General features: G+C 41.8%; 1 protein-coding gene across 1 annotated transcript; it reads left to right on the top strand.

Annotated features, from left to right (window-relative positions):
- Positions 1 to 1,502: 1,502 nt before the first annotated feature.
- On the top strand, positions 1,503 to 21,822 carry MVD (mevalonate diphosphate decarboxylase). Its single transcript, XM_067471062.1, has 10 exons — positions 1,503 to 1,793; positions 5,797 to 5,867; positions 6,825 to 6,939; positions 8,718 to 8,879; positions 9,114 to 9,313; positions 11,181 to 11,255; positions 12,705 to 12,923; positions 14,960 to 15,075; positions 16,824 to 16,932; positions 19,139 to 21,822. The coding sequence occupies exons 1-10, from the start codon at positions 1,724 to 1,726 to the stop codon at positions 19,220 to 19,222; spliced, it is 1,221 nt and encodes a 406-aa protein (XP_067327163.1). The 5' UTR covers positions 1,503 to 1,723; the 3' UTR covers positions 19,223 to 21,822.
- The last annotated feature ends 1,609 nt before the right edge of the window (positions 21,823 to 23,431 follow it).

Here is a 23,431-nt window from a genome sequence, read left to right as displayed (position 1 = left end):
TGGGAAGTAAACAAAGAGTAAAGCAACTTGAGGCTGTTTGCCTCAAACCCCGAAGGGGACTCAGAACGGCTTACAATATATATTTTCATACAATATATTATATTATTAGCATAGTACAATATCAGTATTATAGATTACTATATTGCAGTATACCATTATATTGTAATATTATTAGTAATATTACATGTAATGTAAATATATAATTATAATATTGTATTATTATTACTAGTACTAGCCGTCCCCTGTCACGCATTGCTGTGGCCCACATGGCTTTTCTGTGTGGGAGGTTTGGGCCAATTCTAACGTTGGTGGGGTTCAGAATGTTCTGTGATTGTAGGTGAACTATAAATCCCAGCAACTACAACTCCCAAATGTCAAGATTCTATTTCCCCCAAACTCCACCAGTGTTCACATTTGAACATTTAGGCATATTGAGTATTCTTGTAGAGTTTGGTCCAGATCCATCATTGTTTGAGTCCACAGTGATCTCTGGATGTAGGTGAACTACAACTCCAAAACCAAAGGACACTGCCCATCAAACCCTTCCAGTATTTTCTGTTGGTCATGGGAGAACTGTGTGCCAAGTTTGGTTCAATTCCATCGTTGGTGGGGTTCAGAATGTTCTTTGATTGTAGGTGAACTATAAATCCTAGCCACTACAACTCCCAAATGTCAGGATTCTATGTCCCCCAAACTCCACCAGTGCTCACATTTGGGCATATTGAGTATTCTTGTAGTTTGGTCCAGATCCATCATTGTTTGAGTCCACAGTGATCTATGGATGTAGGTGAACTACAACTCCAAAACCAAAGGACACTGACCACCAAACCCTTCCAGTATATTCTGTTGGTCATGGGAGAACTGTGTGCCAAGTTTGGTTCAATTCCATCGTTGGTGGGGTTCAGAATGTTCTTTGATTGTAGGTGAACTATAAATCCCAGCAACTACAACTCCTAAATGACAAAATCCAGTGGTTTTTGAGTTCTGTGAATCCCACAAACGAACATTACATTTTTATTTATATAGATTTTATATATATATATATATATATATATATATAGTTATTATTAATATCAGAAATGCCAGTAATAATGTTAATACTACTACTACTACTACTACTAATAATAATAATAATAATAATAATAATAATATGCCCCCAATTGTATCCAATTTCTAGCAGCTCTACTCTAGGAAAGGGACTAGAGAGATCTGACTCTCCTTTGCCTATAGTGTCATGGCGTCTCAAGCTTCTGCGCAAGCGCTTCTCTGATTGGTTCAGATAGTGAGAACAATAGAAAGCCGTCCGTGTAAGAAACATTTCCTTGCTCGAAGCTTCCGCGTCAATACAGTCACTGCTCTCAAATGAGGCGAGAGAGGGAATCCCTTCTCATTGGTCGAGCCCGGCAACAGGAGGAGGAGGGGACTACCCTGATTGGACAAAGCGCCAGCAGGTGGTGGTCTAGTAGCCAATGCTAGGGCAGGGAATAGTGGGCGTGGCTTTAAGTATATTTTCCTCCAATAACACGTGGGTGGTAGGAGTGCAAGCCTAGGAGTTTCTCTGCTTTTCCCATTAGGAAACTGGAATGCAAATAATTAATTCTGGGATTATATTTCTCTTTTAATTTTATATATTGATTTGCACTTTCCCCCTCTTTTTTTTTTTTTTTGCAATATATCTATTTTGCAGTTGCTTTTCCAGACTCATCTCCTCTCCTTCCCAGAAATGGCTGAAGATCATCCTCTCTCTATGGTGACTTGCACAGCCCCAATTAACATTGCTGTCATTAAATACTGTGAGTAACCTCTTTCATTTTATTTTCCCTACTTTACATTTTCAGGGGGCATCTGCACTGCTGCAGAGTTAACGCAGTTTGATACCACTTCAACTGCCTTGGCTCAATGCTATTCTATTTTCCCCAAACTCTACCAGTGTTTACATTTGGGCATATTGAGTATTTGTGTAGAGTTTGGTCCGGAGCCATCATTTTTTGAGTCCACAGTGATCTCTGGATGTAGGTGAACTACAACTCCAAAACCAAAGGACACTGCCCACCAAACCCTTCCAGTATTTTCTGTTGGTCATGGGAGAACGGTGTGCCAAGTTTGGTTCAATTCCACCGTTGGTGGGGTTCAGAATGCTCTTTGATTGTAGGTGAACTATAAATCCTAGCCACTACAACTCCCAAATGTCAAGATTCTATTTCCCCCAAACTCCACCAGTGTTCACATTTGGGCATATTGAGTATTTGTGTAGAGTTTGGTCCAGATCCATCATTGTTTGAGTCCACAGTGATCTCTGGATGTAGGTGAACTACAACTCCAAAACCAAAGGACACTGCCCACCAAACTACAGTCCTGGGAGCTGTAGTTTTCTAAGGTCTCGAGCTTTTTCTGCCAAACTACAACTCTCAGGATTCCATAACACTGAATGAAGGCAGTTAAAGTGCTATCAAGCTGCATTAATTCCATAGTGTAGAATTAGCCATTGCAATTGTTGGTCGTGTCAGGAGCGACTTGGGAAACTGCAAGTCGCTTCTGGTGTGAGAGAATTGGCCGTCTGCAAGGACGTTGCCCAGGGGACGCCCGGATGATTTGATGTTTTAATCATCCTTGTGGGTGGCTTCTCTCATGTCCCCGCATGAGGAGCTGGAGCTGATAGAGGGAGCTCATCTGCCTCTCTCCAGATTCGAACCTGTGACCTGTCGGTCTTCAGTCCTGCCGGCACAGGGGTTTAACCCACTGCGCCACCGGGGGCTCCATTGCAATAATAATAGATAATAATAGATATTATTATTATTATTATTATTATCATTATTATCATTATTATTATTATTCTGTTCCATTCCTGGTATGATTGGCAGTGAGGGATTTGCAGCAATAATAATAATATAATATAAAAATATATTTGTAGAGCTCATGTAGATACATCCATTTTCAGTAAAGTTGCAAAGGATCCAGACCTCGCAATAATAGTAATTGTTTATCTATTTATTTATTTATCGTGTCAGAAGCGGACTGAGGGTACAGTTGTAATGTATTTTTAAAAATACAAAGTTTATAAATACAATATAATACAATATATTGTATATACATATAATATTTATAATATTGTAATGTAAGACAATACTACTACGGAACAATGGCTTCAAACTACAAGAGAGGAGATTCCATCTGAATATGAGGAAGAACTTCCTGACTGTGAGAGCCGTTCAGCAGTGGAACTCTCTGCCCCGGAGTGTGGTGGAGGCTCCTTCTTTGGAAGCTTTTAAACAGAGGCTGGATGGCCATCTGTCAAGGGTGATTTGAATGCAATATTCCTGCTTCTTGGCAGGGGGTTGGATTGGATGGCCCATGAGGTCTCTTCCAACTCTTTGATTCTATGATACTACTAATAATAATACAATATTATAAATATATATTGTATATTACATGTAATATTACTAATAATATTATAATATAATGGTATAGTCCAATATAGTAACATATAATATTGATATTATACTATGCTAATAATATATTGTATATGTATATATCTTGTTAGCTGCTCTGAGTCCCTTTTGAGGCGAGAAGGGCAGAATATAAATATCATAAATAAATAAAAAACTTGGCATGATGCTAGATTTCCTTTGACCAGAATCTGGCCACTTGGAGTGCCTCTGGTGTTGCTATAAGAAGGTCCTCCATTGTCTATGTGGCAGGGCTCAAGTTGCATTGTAATAGGTGGTCTGTGGTTTGCTCTTCTCCACACTTGCATGTCGTGGACTCCACTTTGTAGCTCAATGTTGGCTTTGCGCCTTCCAAGTCTCCCAGTCTTCTGTGTGTTCAGGAGGGAGTCTCTCATTTGGTATCAGCCATAGATTGAGGTTCTGGGTTTGAGGCTGCCACTTTTGGATTCTCGCTTGCTCAGGAGTTCCTGTGAGTATCTCTGTAGATCTCAGAAAAGTATTTCTTGATTTAAGGTGTTGGCGTGCTGATATCTGAACAGAGGATGGGCCGGAGATGTCACTGCCTTGGTCCTTTAACTATTGGTTGCCACTTCCCAGTGGATGTCAGTGGTGCGATACTGGCTAAACAGTGTAATTTCTCCAGTGGTGTAGGGCGTAGGCATCCTGTGATAATGTGGCATGTCTCATTCAGAGCCACATCCACAGTTTTAGCGTGGTGAGATGTGTTCCATACTGAGCATGCATACTCAGCAGCAGAGAAGCAAAGCGCCAAGGCAGATGCCTTCACTGTGTTTGTTTGCGATCCCCAGGTTATGCCAGTCAGCTTTCGTATGATATTCTTTCTAGCACCCACTTTTTGCTTGATATTCAAGCAGTGCTTATTGTAGGTCAGAACAGGATCCAGAGTGACTCCCAAGTATTTGTGTGTGCCGCAGTGCTCCAGTGATATTCCTTCCCAGCTTATCCATGATGATAATAATTCCCAGAGTCCCCTGTTCGGTATGGATGGCAGTGAGGGATTTGTAATAATATTTATTATTGTTGGTGTGGCAGTGAGGGATTTGTAATAGTTGTTGTTGTTGTTGTTGTTGTCGTTGTTATAGAGCTCGTGTAGATACATCCATTTTGAGTAAAGTTGCATAGGATCCAACTTTGCAGCATAATAATAATAATAATAATAATACAGCAATAATAATAATACTTATTATTATTATTATTATTATTATTATTTTGAATTCCCAGAGTCTCCTATCCAGTATGGTTGGCGGTGAAGGGTTTGTAATAATAGTAATAATAATAGTAATAATAGTACTGTATATTTGTAGAGCTCCTACAGATACATCCATTTTGGCTTAAGTTGCATAATAGAACAACAACAACAAAAACAACAACAGCAATAATGATTTTTTTTTAATTCCCTGAGTCTGCTATCCAGTATGGTTGGCAGTGAAGGATTTGTAATAATAATAATATCATATTTGTAGAGCTCCTCACCAAAGAAGTAACTTTACCCATCTCTGAGAAGAGTGGGTGGTATTAGTATCATGCAAGATGATACTAATACTAAATCAAGTAATCAGAAGCCAAGATCTGGAGGAAGAATTGAATCATCTAATGATAGGTTTCATTTACAGGTGTCATTTGGTCCCATTTGCAGGCAACAGAAAGAACAGGTTGGACTAGCTGTGCTGTTCTTGGGAAAGTTATGGGGCTGTTTGCAAAAACTGTTCCTAATGGAGAAACATCTTACACTCTTATCCTTAATAATAATAATAATAATAATAATAATAATAATAATAATAAGTTGACCTGCCATCTCAATAGAGAAATATCCTACAATCTTATCCTGTATAACAGTAATATTATTATTACAAAAACAACAAGATTAGTCCACAGCAAACAAGATTGCTGGCTGTTGTATTGGATCACACATCGGACACTTCCCAAATATGTAGGACTATGTGATTTATCGGCGAATAATGTGTGCAGATCTGAGTAGGGTGGCCTTTTGCAGCTGACAGATGGTGATTTTGTCAGTGCCAATTGTTCTTAAGTGGAGGCCAAGGTCTTTAGGCACTGCACCCAGTGGGACCCTCTTGACTGGCTTGTGCCACAGTCTTTGCAGTTCTATATTATTATTATTGTTGTTGATGATGTTGGACACCTCTTCTCAAGGATCGACTTCCGAGTTTTCCTGCATTGAGCCATGTTAGGAATTGTGGGAGTTGAAGTCCAAAATACCTGCAGGAACCAAAGTTTGCTCGTCCCTGGTGTAGACACCCTCCCTGCCTTCCAAATCCTTAAGGAAAAGTCTTGGGAAAGTTCTAACTGTCTTTTCTCTCTCTCTCAGGGGGAAAACGGGATGAAAAACTCATCCTGCCCATTAATTCTTCCCTCAGTGTCACGCTGCACCAAGATCAGGTCAGTACCAGGGTTTGCAAATGGTCATTGCTGTGCAAAGCAACAAAAGAGAGATTGTTGGCTTGGGACAAGGGTTCGAATGGCGCAGCTGCATCAATGGAGAAGTGATTGCTCTAAGTCAATTCTCTTTGGAAAATTGAGCGGCACCAGCATTTTTGATAGAGAAGGTCCTATTCTTGTTGTTGTTGTTGTTATTATTTGATACATAACAAGATTAGTCCACAGCAAACAAGATCACCCTGCTGGTTTTGTATTGGATCACACGTCGGACATTTCCCAAGTTTCTAGGACTGTGTGATGTATCGGTGAATAATGCATGCAGATCTGAGTAGGGTGGCCTTTTGCAGCTGGCAGATGGTAATTTTGTCGGCACCGATTATTTTTAAGTGCAGGCCAAGGTCTTGAGGCACTGTACCCAGTGTGTCGATCACCACTGGAACCACCTGAGGCTTGTGCCTCAGTTTGATCTTTAAATCCTCATATTGTATCAGCTCTTCTTCCTCCTCCTCTTCCTCTTCCTCTTCTTCTTCTTATTATTAAAATTTAGAGCTGAAGCCACTCTAGAGGTCATCTAGTCTAACATCCTGACCAGTGCTTGACTCTAGGCTGATTGTTGTTGCTTTTTTAAGTTCATTGTTATGAGTCTCTTTAGGAGAAAAATTGTAAATAATAATAATAATAATAATTTTCAACATCCAAAACACTTCTGGCCCTAGGTGGTTCCTTGCCAAACTACAACTCCCAGGATTCCATAATATTGAGTCATGGCACTTAAAGTGGTGCCAAACTGCATTAATTCTCCAATGCGGATGCACTCTTAGTCTCATTCTGGCTTACACCCAGATAAGGAGAAGAGGAGATATGCCTAGAACTCCAAGATGGCTTTTGGGTGAGCGGTTGGTAAGCTGTAGCCTACAGTGACCCTTTTTGACCATTGACTCGGGGCTTTTTTTGCAGCTCAAAACAACCACAACGGCGGCCATCAGCCGGGATTTCACTGAGGATCGCCTTTGGCTCAATGGCAAGGAAAGCGATATTGGGCACCCGCGTCTCCAGTCCTGCCTTCGAGAGAGTAAGTGCAAGGCAGAAGCAGAAACAAAGCCACGGATAAGTCTTGCTAGACGGGCTTGCATTCACGCCGTCTTAGAGAAATGCAGGACCCTACACTAAATAAATGGATGCAACCCGTAATGGTCATGTGTCATCCACCGGCACCATATTATTGACCCTTGGGACCCAAAATCAGTTCTCCAAAGACTTTGCTTTGAAATCATACTACAAGTCTACCAGTCACTTTGGAGAGATGCAAAAATGCAAAAATACCCCAACCCCTTGAAATACCTCTGTTTTCCTCAAAATGGGAACCAGAAGTGAGTTACATCTGGTTGCCATTTTGATGGGGACTGTAGGTTGGATGGTAGTCTGAGCATTGGACTGTGACTCTGGAGAACCTGGAGGAGCACAGTTTGGGAATCTCTGGCCTGTGCAATTCATGAGGGAGGGGTTGAATCACATGTGGCATGAGTGATGTACTGGGAAATTACTGGCTTTGCATATCATATGATGACTGTTGAAATGAAAATATTGATTGATAGAGGGAGGGAGAAAAGGTTGGATGGATGGACAGACTGACTGACTGACGGATGGAGGGACAAATGGTTGGATAGGTGGATGGATGGAGGGATAAGTGGTTGGATGAACAGATGGATGGATGGAAGGATGAATCAATGGACAGATGAATGGAGGGACAAATGGTTGGATGAACAGATGGATGGATGGAGGGACAAATGGATGGGTAGACAGACGGATGGACAGGCAAATGGCTGGCTGGATAAATGGACAAATGGGTGGATGGATGGAAAAATGGTTGGATGGACAGATAGATGGACGGACAAATGGTTGGATTGACAGATGAATGGACGGACGGATTGATGGAGGGACAAATGGTTGGATGGACAGATGGATGGAGGGACAAATGGATGGATAGGTGGATGGGTGGAGTGATAAATGGTTGAATGAACAGATGGATGGAGGGACAAATAGTTGGATGGACAGATGGAAGGACAGAGATGGATGGATGGAAGGACAGATGGATGAATGGATAGGCAAATAGGTGGATGGACAAATGGTTGAACAGACAGATGGATGAATAAATGGTTGGATGGTCAGATGGATGGAGGGACAAATGGATGGATGGGTGGAGGGACAAAACATTGGATGGACAGGTGGATGGATAGGCAAATAGATAGGTGGGTGGACAAATGGTTGGTTGAACAGACAAATGGATGTACAAATGGTTGGATGGGCAGATGGATAGAGGGACAAATGGATGGATGGGTGGAGGGACAAACAAGTTGGATGGACAGACAAATGGTTTGTTGGCCAGACAGATGGACGAACAAATGGTTGGATGGGCAGATCGATAGAGGGACAAATGGATGGACAGGTGGATGGGTGGAGGGACAGATGGATGGATGTACAAATGGTTGGTTGGACAGACAGATGGATGGGCAGATGGTCTATCCATGCATGCATGGAGGGAGGGAGGGATGCATGGATAGATCGATAACACATGAGTCCACTTGTGATTTGAAAGCACATAGTCATCTGTAGCCACAGATCCTGCATGGCTTGAAAATATTCCAAACGACAATCCACTTTGTCATAAAGGCCATCATTTTCCTAAGTCATTGTATACAATGAGACTTGGGCATCCATGGATTTGGGTATTCATAGGGGATCCTGAAACCGAACCCCAGCAGATACCAAGTGCCCATTGCACCTTCCCTGCATGGATTTTCCTTTCTGCATGCCCCCTTCTTTTTCCTAACCTCCTCTCTCTTTTGGCAGTTCGCCGGCTGGCAAGGAAGCGCCGCAGTGGGGACAACAAGGGCACCGGCGGCGGAGAGTCTTCCCCGCTCAGCCTTACCTACAAGGTCCACATTGCTTCGGAGAACAACTTCCCTACCGCGGCTGGACTGGCCTCTTCGGCCGCTGGGTACGCCTGTTTGGGTGAGTTTTCTTCTGAACATTAGGAAGAACTTCCTGACTATAAGATCTATTCAGCAGTGGAATTCTTTGCTTCGGATTCCAGTGGAAGCTCCTTCCTTGGAGGCTTTTAAACAGAGGCTGTATGGCCATCTGTCGGGGGTGCTTTGATTGTGCTTTTCCTGCATGGCAGGGGGTTGGACTAGATGGCTCATGTGGTCTTTTCTAACTGTTGCTCTATGATTCTCTGACCCACAGTCTATACCTTGGCTAAGCTGTACGGTGTGGAGGGTGACCTCTCCGAAGTGGCCCGCATGGGCTCCGGAAGTGCCTGCCGCAGCATGTTCGGGGGCTTCGTCCAGTGGATAATGGGAGAAGATGCCGATGGCAAGGACAGCATCGCCGAGCAGGTGGCACCGGAGACACATTGGCCGGAGATGCGGATCTTGATCTTGGTGGTGAGTCATGACAGGAAGGCCATGGAAGGATCTACTTCTAAGGATCGGGACTGTACATGCCTTCAGATGTTGGATGGCAACTCCCAGCATTCTTCCTCATTGGCTGTGTTGGCTGGGACTTCTGGGAGTTGGAGTCCAGTATTACTATTATGCTGGAGTCCATTATTATTATTATTATTATTATTATTATTATTATTATTATGGTGCTGTGGATTTTTAAGTTTGACTAAGTTTTAATGGTTTTTAACTGGATTTTTTAAAATACTGTTTATATTTAAACCTGTTTTAATGTTTGCATATTGGTATATTTTAAATTGTATGCTGATGCTTTTATGTTAAGCTGCTTTGAGTCTCCTGCAAGAGAGATGAAGTGGGGTATAAATAAATATAATAATAATAATAATAATAATAATAATAATAATAATAATGTAATAGACACACATAATATATTAATATTGTAATAGACACACATATTACTATATAATAGACACATATATTATATAAATAATGTAATGGACATATAGTAATAACATAATGGACACATATATTAATAATATAATATAATATATACATATATTATACTACATTATATTATATTATATTATAATTTACACTTATAACGTATATGTTTAGAATGATTACGTGTTTTTAACTATGTTGTAACCTGTCTTGATCCATGAGGAGAGGCGGGTAAGAATTTTTTTTAACAATATTAATAATTGATATTAACAACATCAGTAATCAATATTAACATCAATAATTATTTATGTATGTATTTATTTATTTATTTACTATATTTCTATACCGCTTTTCTCACCCCGAGGGCGATTCAAAGTGGTTTACACATAACTGGAAAAACTTCAATGTCATACATTGGACACTGATGTGATGCCAATCCATAACAACCACAATTATAAAACCACAATTAAGCATAAATCATAATTAGACAGTACATAAGCAATCATTAAAACAATAAAAACAGTCTCGCTAGTCGTATTGTCATTCTAGTCTATGTCCTTTAAACTCTACAAACATCTACTGTCCGAAGGCCTGGTCCCAAAGCCATGATTTTAATTTCTTTCTAGAAGCCAGGAGGGAGGGAGCAGATCTTACCTCATTTGGGAGTGTGTTCCATAGGCGAGGGGCCACCGCCGAGAAGGCCCCGTCTCTCGTCCCCGCCAGATGCATTTGCGCAATTGACTGGAGCGAAAGCTGGGTCTCCCCGGATGATCTTAAATTACGAGATGGGACGTGGGGGGGGGGGGGGGGGGGTGGTGGTGGATGCGTTTGTACAAGTAAGCTGGGCCAGAACTGTATAGATATTGAAAATTGATAATCAATATTAATAACATCAATAATCGATATTGACAATAACAGATATTGATAATTATATTGATAATCTTATCCACCTCTCTTCGTGGCCTGAGATGGGTTAAAACATAGCTAAAAACACATATTAATTCCAAACATATACATATATCAACATGTATTTCTACTATATATATATATATATATATATATACACACACACACAGAACAAAGATTAAAATATAGTGAACTTAAAACACAACTTTAAAAGTAGATGCGTTATACACAGGCACGAGAGAGTCGGCCTTAGGAACTCTTCCACCAAAATCAGGAAACTTTGTTTTGTCTATCTGCTCTTTTCTTCCTGAGACGTATTACCTACAACAATATTAAGTTTTTACCTTTTGGAACCTTGTCAAAGCATCCTGTGTATTTTCTCTCCTGTCTCCTACCATAAGCACTGGTGGCTAAACTGTGCTAGAGACCCAATATTCCTAAGAGCGTAACATTACATTTCTATGTCATTTAATTAGGGTTTTAATCTCCTATACATTGGCAGGTGAGTGCGGAGAAGAAGCCAATTGGCAGCACAGCCGGGATGCAGACCAGCGTTGAAACGAGTCATCTTTTGAAGGTAGGCCATACATAGAGTTGGAAGATAACCCCAAAAGCCATCTAGTCCAACCCTTTTCTGCCAGGTCAATATCCTCCTTGAATTGATTTACCCACAACTGGAAAAAGAGGTTATTATTCCAAGTGAGGTCTGACTGAAGCAGAAAAGAGTGGGATCTGTGACGTCCCCCAATCTTGACACCATCATCAACTGAATATATTTTAATGATTTTAACTGTAAATTTTTAAATACTGCTTATATTTAATCCTGTTTTAATGTTTGCATAGTTGTATATTTTAAATGTATTTTAAATGATATGCTGGTGCTTTTACATTAAGCTGCTTTGAGTCTCCTGTGGGAGACATAAAGCAGGAAAAAATATAATAATAATAATAATAATAATAATAATAATAATATACAAATATGCAATCAGGATTCGCAGGTTCTCATACCTTGTACTTGCAAACAATCAGAGTCATCAGTCACATACAACATAGACGGATACTCAGACTGAGTTACACAGGAGAGAGAAAGATGGAGAGAGAATATTTTAAATGTATTTTATAATAATAATAATAATAATAATATACAAATATGCAATCAGGGTTCACAGATTCGCATACCTTGTACTTGCAAACAATCAGAGTCGTTAGATAGTCACATACAACATGGGCAGATACTCAGACTGAGTTACACGGGAGAGAGAAAGATGGAAAGAGAATATTTTAAATGTATTTTATAATAATAATAATAATAATAATAATAATAATAATAATAATAAACAAATATACAGTCAGGATTCGCAGGTTCTCATACCTTGTACTTGCAAACAATCAGAGTCATCAGATAGTCACATACAACATGGGCAGATACTCAGACTGAGTTACACGGGAGAGAGAAAGATGGAGAGAGAATATTTTAAATGTATTTTATAATAATAATAATAATAATAATAATAAACAAATATACAATCAGGATTCCCAGATTCTCATACCTTGTACTTGCAAACAATCAGAGTCATCAGATAGTCACATACAACATAGGCAGATACTCAGACTGAGTTACACAGGAGAGAGAAAGATGGAGAGAGAAAATATCCTTCTTATATCACCACCTGCTTTTTTTCTTGTGTAAGGAGCGACTAGAGAAACTGCAAGTCGCTTCTGGTATGAGAGAATTGGCTGTCTGCAAGGAAGTTGTCCAGGGGATGCCTGGATGTTTTGATGTTTTACCCTCCTTGTGGGAGGCTTCTCTTGTCCCTGCATGGGGAGCTGGAGCTGACAGAGGGAGCTCATCCATGCTCTCCCCGGATTCAAACTTCTGACCTTTCAGTCTTTGGTCCTGCCGGCACAAGGGTTTAACCCATTGCGCCACCATGGGCTCCACATTGCCACCTGCTGATAGGTCATCAATAAGGGAGAGTGGCTGATGCAACCCCTTTGCAATATATATATATCCCCATTTTTCCAGCATCGGGCCGAGAAGCTTGTTCCAGAATACATGGCGCAAATGATGCGGCACATCCAACGACGGGACTTCGAGGCTTTCGGAGAGCTGACCATGAAGGACAGCAACCAGTTCCACGCCACGTGCTTGGACACCTTCCCACCCATCTTCTACCTCAATGACGTCTCCAAGCAAGTGGTGCGCCTGGTGCACCGCTTCAATGACCACTATGGCAAAACCAAGGTCAGGATGCTTCTTAAATGATGGTTGATTCACCCAGATCATTGGGGCAGTGGATCCGCTTCGGGTTTTATTGCAAACTCTAAAGTGGATTATTCTGTATAACCCACGCATGAGCCAACTTCGGCCCTCCCTCTAGGTGTTTTGGAGTTCAACACCCACAATTCCTAACACTAGGAGAAAGGGCCAAAGTTGGCACATGTGGTTTATATAGAATCATAGAGTTGGAAGACACGATCAAAGCCCTCCCAACAGATGGCCATCTAGCTTCTGCTTTGAAATCTCCAGAAAAGGAGCTCTATACAGCTCCATATGGCTTGAGCTTGGGCTATTTGGTATTTCCCTGTTTTATCCCTTTGGAGACATTTGTAATAGTGTTTATATTTAATTCTGTTTTAATTTTTGCATATTGCTACTGTATGTTTTATATTGTATGCCAATGCTTTTATGTTAAGCTGCTTTGAGTCTCCTTCATGGGAGATGAAGCAGGATATAAATAATAACAACAACAACAACAGCAGCAGCAGCAGCAGCAGCAGCAGCAGCAATTTCTGCCCCACTGTCATTACAAGCATGGTACAGACATAAAAACATAATAATAATAATAATAATAATAATAATAATAATAATAATAAGGCCATTGTATGCTAATCAAGGTGGTCAGTTGAAACATTCACACCTAGCTACAGCAGAGAAGAGTCCTTTGTCTCACTCTGATCATTCCACAGATATATAAACCCTTTTGCCTAGTTCCAACAGACCTCACTACCTCTGAGGATGCTTGCCATAGATGCAGGCGAAACGTCAGGAGAGAATGCCTCTAGACTATGGCCATATAGCCCGAAAAAACCTATAACAACCCAGTGATTCCGGCCATGAAAGCCTTCGACAATACAATAACAACAACAACAACAACAATAGTAATTGGTTGCTGTGAGTTTTCCAGGCTCTTTGGCCATGTTCCAGAAGCATTCTCTCCTGACGTTTTGCCCACATCTATGGCAGGCATCCTCAGAGGTTGATGTTATTATTTTACAAATTAAGCACCAAAACATCATGTTTTACAGCAAATCGACAGAAAAAGCAGAAAAAGCATGGTAACGTTATGTAGTAATTACTGTATGTACAAATTTAGCACCAAAACATCGCAATGTATTGACACAGCTGTGGATCTGGGCAGGAGGCAGACTGCGTTGGATAATACAGAACGTTGGATGAGCGAGACTCAATAATAATAATAATAATAATAATAATAATAATAATAATAATAGGAGGGCCTTCCTCAGTGGCTTCCTCCTTGAATCTGGAGCTCCCTTGCCAGCGATATAAATAAATACAACTATCTCAATTACATACAGATTCCTTTCTTGCCCCTAATGTTGCATTTTAGTGTCAGGGGGCTCAGTAGCAACTTATCTTAATAGTTTTTTTAATGGTTTGATTGGTTTAAAAAAATAGTTCTAGATTTAATTCTATTTTAATGTTGGCATGTTTGAGTTTTTAATACTGGGGTTTTTTTTCTCATGTAGATTAACAGCTTCACTCTCACAGAGCTTCTTCTCACACTAAATTTACACAGGAGCTTCACATAGTAGCCTTTTACACACAGCAGCCTTCACACTTGAGCTTCACACATGATGGTCTTCAACCTGGACCTTCTCTCACCAAAGCTTCTCACAGTAGGCCATCAAACATCAGGCCTCTCATACATACACTGAGGTCTACTAACTATGAGACCTGCCTCACACTGAGGCCTAGTAACACACTGAGTCCTCTCTCACTGAGGTTCACCTCACACTGAGACATCTCTCACACTGAGACCTCTCTCAGGTTGAGAGCAACTAACACTGAGGCATACTAAACTACAGGCTTATATTGAACTGCAGCTTTTGCTGAGTCATTGCATCCATTTAACCCTTTCAGTGCTTGACTCACATTTTTGTAATTAAAAGCGGGAGCTTTTGACAAGCTCTGTCTTTGCTATTCCCTTCCAGCTACAGAATACAATGCAATCTATTCTTTTGTGACCTTCTTTGCAGGTGGCCTATACGTTTGATGCCGGCCCCAACGCCGTGGTCTTCATGATGGAGGAGACGGTAGCCGAATTTGTGGAAGTGGTCAAGCGCAGCTTTCCTCCCGAGAACAACGGAGGCCAGTGAGTGAGACCAGCCTTTGCTTTCTCTTCCTCATTGAGGAAGGAGAATAGAAAACAACCCAAAGCAGACAGTCCTCAAAGGAAGGAATGCGGGATTTAATACACAAACACTGTTTGAGACTCACAACTGTTACTCTGGATGTTTTAAAACGGTGGTCCTTTCTCTCTGGAAGGGAAGTTTTCCCCTTCAAGAGAGACTTGAGAAAGTTTTTTGCTGGGAATGTAATTACTGAAATCTCCCAACCAGTTTGGGATGTTGGGAGTTCCATTGGACTTTGACGACAGGGAACAAAACACCACTGGATGACGTCCTCGGGCAAGTCATGTTAGAAATATTAAAAATTAACTAGTATTTAATAATTACAAAAATGTGAGTCTAGCACTGAAAGAGTTAAATGGATGCAATGACTCAGCAAAAGTTTAAATATCGCAAAGTATAATAATAATAATAATAATAATAATCCTTTATTTATATTCCGCCCTTCTCACCCCAAAGGGGACTCAGGGCGGATCACAGTACATATGCTCAGCAAACATTCAATGCCGCTTTGTATAGACAATACACAGACAGACAGAACAGGAGGTGGTTTGTTTCAGCTGTTTTTGGTGCCATGGAAGGTTGGGCTTGAGTCCAGGGGGTGCTGTTAATCAACAGGGGAGGCCCTGCTCTCAGTCCCATCATCCTTGCGAATGCGACTGGTGAGGACAAGAAACAGGGCCTTTTCAGTGGTGGCCCCTCAGCTGTGGAACTCTCTCCCTAGTGACATCAGATTGGCTCCTTCTCTCCTGTCCTTTAGAAAGAAACTCAAAATCTGGTTGTGGGACAGTAGAGGCAGCAATCCAGAATTAGACCCAATTTCTGTGAATGACAGTGGATTGACCCGGACTATGATGTGCCTGTAGCTTAGTAGCCATCAGCCTGAGTTAAACCTCAGTGGGAGAAAGGTCTGCTCCTGAGAAGGCCTCACAGTGTGAGGTAGGCCTTAGTCTGTGAGAGAAGTCTCTGTGAGGTAGGTCTCACAGTGTGATTTAGGCCTTCGTGTGTGAGAGAAGACTCTCTGTGTGAGAGATTGCCTCAGTGAGAGAATAGGCCTCATTGTTAGTAGGCCTGATTGTGAGATAGGCCTCTGTATGAGAAGCTCCAGTGTGAAGGTTGATTTTTATTTGTCTTATGGAAACCTTGTTTGGTAAATAGTGCAACAATATAATTTTACTACAAAGGAAAGCCTCCTATGGAAGAGATAATATGGTCTCAGTGTTTTTGATATTTTTATCATTTTGGGCTACTGGTGCTGGGTCACGCTACTGCTGATAAGTTATTCTGTTATACATTCATGAGGAGGGTCTTTTGTTAATACGCCCACTCGCCCACAAGTCACACTCTCTCAGCCTCAGAAGAAACCCCTGGTAGCAAATGCACCCTCTCTGATTCTATATCTAGCTATTTAGGTTTGCAAATATAGGTATTCCAAAATCCAAAAGAAAAATGTGAAATTTAAAATGTTTATGGTCCCCAATGTTTTGGATAAGGCTTACTACTCAACCTGTATTTGTCACTTGATAGTTTATCCACAATGGGATTCATGCGCTGTTTTCCAAAGTGGCTTGCTGAGAGTGCTTCTCCTCTCTGCACTCTTCTTCTTTTGGGGTTTTGGAGACTGAAACGGGCCCTTCCCTTCTGCCACTTCCTCTTTTGTGGGGTCAAGGTGGCCATAAACCTTCAGACCACTGCTTCTGTGTCCATTCAGGTTCCTGAAAGGCCTTCCGGTGGAGGCAGTGACGCCGCCTGAAGAATTGCTCTCAGCCGTTGTGAAGGATCCGGCACCAGGCGCCATCCAGTATCTGTTGCTCACCAAGGTATGGATGATATCGTTTGCATCTCGTTTGCATTATTATGATATCGTTTGCATTATTAAAGCCTTTCTTTAATAATAATAATAATAATAATAATGATGATGATAATAATAATAATAATAATAATAATAATAATCTTGATGTCAACCCTCCTGTTTAAGGAGCTCCACTGGCTGCCATTTATTTTCCGGACCCAATTCAAGGTGCAGGTTCTTACCTACAAAGCTCTGAATGGTTTGTGAGTTGTACAAACCCACATGATCTCTTTGATAATCTGGAGAGACCCTACTTGCACTTCCACCTGCATCGCAAGTGCGATTGGTGGGGACGAGAGAGAGAGGGCCTTCTCGGTGGTGGCCCCTCGACTCTGGAACTCACTCCCTATGGACATCTGCATGCCCCAACTCTGGCAGTCTTTAGGAGGAGCTTGAAGATGTGGTTGTTCCAGTGTGCCTTCCCAGAATAATGAACCCTTAGCATTATGTCCTCCCAAAGAACTTTATACTGATTTAGGACTTCTTGTACGTTTCCCCAATGCCCCACCTCCTCTACCTTGTTCATGCCCAGCATTATGTTAACTTAATTACATTTGGCCCAGCCATAGTTTTTAAATGTGTTTTGTGCCACTGTTCAATGTTTATGCTATTTGTGTATGAGATTTATTTTAATTGCTTTGTATTAGTATTAGTATTTTGTTTTGTTTTGTAATTGCTATTGCTTGTATTGATGTATTGTGGGCTCGGCCTCATGTAAGCCGCACCGAGTCTCTTGGGAGATGGTTGTTGTTGTTGTTCATTCATTCAGTCGTCTCCGACTCTTCGTGACCTCATGTAGCGGGGTATAAATGAAGTTTATTATTATTATTATTATTATTAATAATAATAATAATAATAATATCCCACTTTCCTCTCTCAAAAAGGACTCAAAGCAGACCCTTGGAATTGACTAGAGTTTGCCTCCAGGAGCCCGTTAGATGCCCAAATCCATGAATACTTATGTAAAATCTAAGATAAAATGACACAAAGACTAAAGATCCACCAAATGACCGGTTATTATTATACAGTAGAGCAGTGTTTCTCAGCCTGGGAGTCGTGAGGGGATGTCAGAAGGGTCTCCAAAGACCATCAGAAAATACAGTGTTTTCTGATGGTCATGAGGGTTTTGTGTGGGAAGTTTGGCCCAATTCTATCATTGCTGGGGTTCAGAAAGCTCTAGTTGTAGGTGAACTATACATCCCAGCAACCACAACTCCCAAACATCAAGATTTATTTTGCCAAAACTCCACCAGTGTTCACATTTGGGCATATTGAGTATTCATGCCACGTATGGTCCAGATCCATCATTGTTTGAGTCCACAGTGTTCTCTGGATGTAGGTGAACTACAACTCCAACACCCAAGGCCAATGCCCACCAAACCTTTCCAGTATCTTCTGTTGGTCATGGGAGTTCTGTGTGCCAAGTTTGGTTTAATACCATCGTTGGTGGAGTTCAGAATTGCTCCAGGCACAGTCAGCCCATTGTATGCTACTCAAGGCGGTCAGTTGAAACATTCACACCTAGCTCCAGCAGACAAGAGTCCTTTGTCTCACCCTGGTCATTCCACAGATATATAAACCCTTTTTCCTAGTTCCAACAGACCTCACTACCTTTGAGAATGCTTGTCATAGATGCAGGTGAAACGTCAGGAGAGAATGCCTCTAGACCATGGCCATATAGCCCGAAAAAACCTACAACAGCCCAGTGATTCCGGCCATGAAAGCCTTTGACAATACATTTTTATTATTGTTGTTGGCATTATTGTTAGTATTGTCTTATTATTATTATTATTATTATTATTATTATTATTATTATTACATTATTAGTATTATCTTATTATTACATTATTAGTACTAGTATTATCATTGTTTGTATTGCATCATTATTATTACTACTTTAGTATCTTATCTTCTTATTATTGTATTCATACCCTGTTTTCCTCTCTTCAATAAGATTCAAAGGAGCTACATTTAGCCTACTCTTTCCAAGCTCAAAAGTCACATCTTCAAGATAACTCATAATTATTATCATAATGTCAATGCAAATATTCCAAAATAAATTGGAAATCCCAAACAACCAGGCATTTTGGCTGGTAAATTTGTCATAATTTCCCCAAAGTGGTCAACTTTCGTCGGACTTTGAGTTAATCCGGTTGCATTTTTTCTTCTTTCAGCCTGGACCGGGGCCGGCAGTGGTGGATGATGGAAGCTGTCATCTCTTGGGGCCGGATGGACAGCCGCGAAACAGCAGTGGCTGAATCAATGGCGGACTTGGGTTGTCTTTGGTGCCACTTGTGAATGAGACAAACAAGGGAAAAACTGCCTTTTCTCTGGGAAATTACTGACACAATGGATATTGGACGATTATATGTTGATCGTGTGGACTTTCAGATCACGTTCAACTCTTAACTCCTAACAGACCAAATCAGGAGAGATGAAGAATGCTGGGTGTTGTATTCCAACAACATCTGGAGAGAAGGCAATGGCAAAGTCCTTCTGAACAAACCTTGCTGAGAAAGCCTAATGTTAAGGTCTTGATTCCCATTTCTTTTAACTTGTGATTCATCCTTATACGAGGGGTGTTGATGAAAGATTAAAGATTTCCCCTGATCCACTTCCTGTGGACTGAGAGCAATGAAACTTGGCCCAGTTCTGAGTCCTTCTCTCCATGGGTGCCACCTCGGGACACACACTTCTCCCATCTTTTGAAGCAACTGTCAACACCTTGCTTATAGAAGTTGATAGGGAAAGGTGAAGGTTTTCCCCTGACATTAAGTCCAGTCGTGTCCAACTCTGGGGTGTGGTGCTCATCTCCATTTCTAAGCCGAAGAGCCAGCATGTCCATAGACACCTCCAAGGTCATGTGGCCGACATGACTGCAAGGAGCGCCATTACCTTCCCACCGGAGCGGTACCTATTGATCTACTCACATTTGCATGTTTTTGAACTGCTAGGTTGGCAGAAGCTGGGACTAACGCCGCTCCCCAGATTTGAACCTACAACCTTTCAGTCAACAAGTTCAGCAGCTCAGTGCTTTAACCCACTGCGCCACCGGGGGCTCTTCGTAGAAGTTGATAGGTTGCTCCAAAAGCCATGTTGTGACTTTGGAAATCAGAGTCTCATCACCTGAGAAATGCTTGCCCTTCAAAAATAACTTCCTTGTTGGAAAGAGGTGGAAGTCCGATGGTGTGAGGTTGGGTGAAGAAAGGATGCAGGAGAATGTCAAAACCACGGGAGCATACTTCTTCCATTTGGGCAACAAGCGAGTTGTGAATGGGTGCATTGTCTTGCAGAAGGCAAACACCTTTGGTGAGCATGCCACATTGTCTCTTAGTTTGGATGGCCTCCCGCAATGAAGCCTAGTCTGCCCCAGTGATCCTGGTCCCCTTTGCTAGGAAATCCACCCATACTACTCTGTGCTGGTCCCAAAATACTGTGAGCATGACCTTGCCTGATGAGAGTTGGGCACGTGCCTTTGGAGGCGGGGAGTCAGGATGCTTCCATTGCATCGACTGGACTTTAGTCTCAGGGTCAGAGTGATGGACCCAGCTTTCACCTTGTGTGATCAGTCTGTTGAAAAAGTCCTTCTGGTTTCCATGGCACATCATTGACAATAGACACAACGAGCATTCGGCTCATTCCTGCATCTGGAAAGGTGAGCAGCTGGGGACGCAGCGAGTGGATCCTTTATGCATGGGAAGATGGTCTTGGGTGATTTTTTTCCACGGACCCCACACTCATCTTGACATTTTGGGCTAGGTGGCGAATGGTTACGTGGCGATTTTCCAAAATGGTGACCTCCACTTGCTGGATGGTGTGTTCATCAAGAGCAGAGTGCGGTCGCCCTAGAATTGGAGCTGTTTGCACCGAAGTCTGACCACATTGGAACCAAGGATGCCAGTTCTTGACTCCATCTTGTGATGAGGAAGCATCACCATAAACCTCTTCCATCTCATTGAACGTCTCCTTTGGTGTGTGGCCTTGCAAGAAAAGGAACTTGAGGACTGCTCTGCACTTCAGCACCTGTCACATCAAGACCGTTCTCAGTTCTGAGTTGTAAATTGGCATGTCACCTTTAGAGACTTATATCATTGCACATGGGTAGTTTCAGTGTCCTGTGATCAATAGAAGTGGGTCAGGGGAAATCTTTCTTGAACACCACTCATATAATTAGCCCTTTCTTCAGTCCACAATGGAATGGACAATGCCAGTTCTTGAATCCGTCATATGATGGCGAATCATCCCCATAAACCTCTTTCATCTCATCAAACGTCCCCTTTGGTGTGTGGCCTTGCAAGAAAAGGAACTTGAGGACTACTCTATCTGCCACTGGGTCCATTCTCAAACCTCACACCACTTCAGCACCTGTCACATCAAGACTGTTCTCAGTTCTGAGTTGTAAATTGGCACGTCACCTATAGAGACTATCATTGCACATGGGCGGTTTCAGTGTTCTGTGATAAATAGAAGTGGGTCAGGGGAAATCTTTAATGAACGCCCCTCGTATATCCATATATATGGTCATTGCAGGGTTTGGCATCGTCTTCCACCATTTCCCAGCATCCCTTCTGCAAAGGAGGATGGAAGTTGTCATCCAGCAGCACGTGGATGGCTGTAGTTTTCTCTGTTGATCTCTCAATATTTTTAATCCATTCTAACCTTTGAAACCTTCTGCCTTACTAGAGAAAACTCTGGGACTTCCTTTTCCAGAAAATCAAGCAGATAGCCTTCCTATTGCCTTTCTTCCCTTTGCACAAAGTCTCCTGGAGAATGCAGTTGTCCTTTTCCCCCAACTTTGGTTTCATTTTTACTGGGTTGCTTTTTAAAAAGAAGTGAAAGTCGATAATTTTCATCCGAACTCTGGTGTTTTCTTTTGGGGATTTGCTTCTCTTATACCAGTGTTTCTCAACCTTCCTAATGCCGCGACCCCTTAATACAGTTCCTCTTGTTGTCTTGACCCCCAACCATAACATTATTTCCGTTGCTACTTCATAACTGTAATTTTGCTCCTGTTATGAATCGTAATGTAAACAGGATGTATTTTCATTCACTGGACCAAATTTGGCACAAACATCTGATACGTCCAAATTTGAATACTGGTGGGGTTGGGAGGAAATAGATATTGTCATTTGGGAGTTGTATTTGCTGGGATTTATAGTTCACCTACAATCAGAGAGCATTCTAAACTCCACCGATAGAAATGAACCAAACTTGGCACACAGAACTCCTTTGACCAACAGAAAATACTGGAAGGGTTTGGTGGGCATTGACCTTGTGTTTTTGAGTTGTAGTTCGACTACATCCAGAGAGCACTGTGGACTCAGACAATGATGGATCTGAACCAAACTTGGCACAAATACACAATATGTCCAAATGTTAACACTGGTGGAGTTTGGGGAAAATAGACCTTGATATGTGGGAGTTGCTGGGATTTACAGTTCACCTACAATCAAAGAGCACTCTGATCCCAGTCCACAATGGATCTTCACCAAACTTGACAAATTACATAAACAGCCAACATTGAATATTTATAGGGTGGGGGCTGTTTCTGAATTCTGGGATTTGTAGTTCACCAACACCAAAAAGGAAGAGAAGAACAGGTGGAGAGATCGCCAGCCTTTTCTGCCAAAAGGGTTCCTAAGGCTTTTTGTTTTCTGATGGTCTTTGGAGGCCCCTCTGAAACCCCTCTCATGACTCCCCCAGGGATCCTGACCCCCAGGTTGAGAAATACTGTCTTATAAAGATGCAAAATTAACACTCATACCATCACTGAATTGCAGAGGTATAGGATGGGGGACACCAGGCTTGGAAACAATGCAAATGAAAGGGATTGAGGAGAGTCAAGACAGTGATGCAGCAGCGTAAAAGGCCAATGCGATTCTCAGGTTGGGATAGATGGCCTTTGGGGTGCCTTCAAGTGCTAACGGAATATATGCCTGGGAACCCAGTGAAGTCGCTTTCTCAGGAGGTTTCCAAGCAGAGGCTGAATGGCCATCTGTTGGGAGGGCTTGGACTATGTCTTGCAAGGCAGAAGGGGGCTGGCCTTTGGAATATGCCTTCCAGATATATGATTGTATAAATTGTCAGGATAGAAGCATTCAGAATGGAATGGCTAATTAGGGAGCCTCCATACCTGGAGGTCATTAAGTTGGGGCTGGATGGCCATCTGTCAGGAGGGCTTGGATTGTGTCTTTATGGTAGAAGGGGGTTGGAATAGAGGGCCTTTGGGGGACCCTTTCAAATACATTATAGTATACATTTTAAGGATGGAAACATTCACAATGGAATGGCTGGTGATGGCCATCCAGTCCAACCCCCTCCTGCCCTGCAAGGCACCAGCCAAGCCTTAGCAACAGATGGCCATCCAGCTCCAACTTCAGGATCTCCAAAGATGGAGACTCCATCACCAGCCACTGCATTGGGAATGTTTCCATCCTGAACATTTATATCCAGAAGGTTTCCTCCAA

The sequence above is a fragment of the Anolis sagrei genome, chromosome 8, assembly GCF_037176765.1.
Source record: "Anolis sagrei isolate rAnoSag1 chromosome 8, rAnoSag1.mat, whole genome shotgun sequence".
Lineage (NCBI taxonomy): Eukaryota > Metazoa > Chordata > Lepidosauria > Squamata > Dactyloidae > Anolis > Anolis sagrei.
The sequence above is the reverse complement of the archived record's forward strand: the minus strand, read 5'-3'. Positions and strand labels throughout refer to the sequence as shown.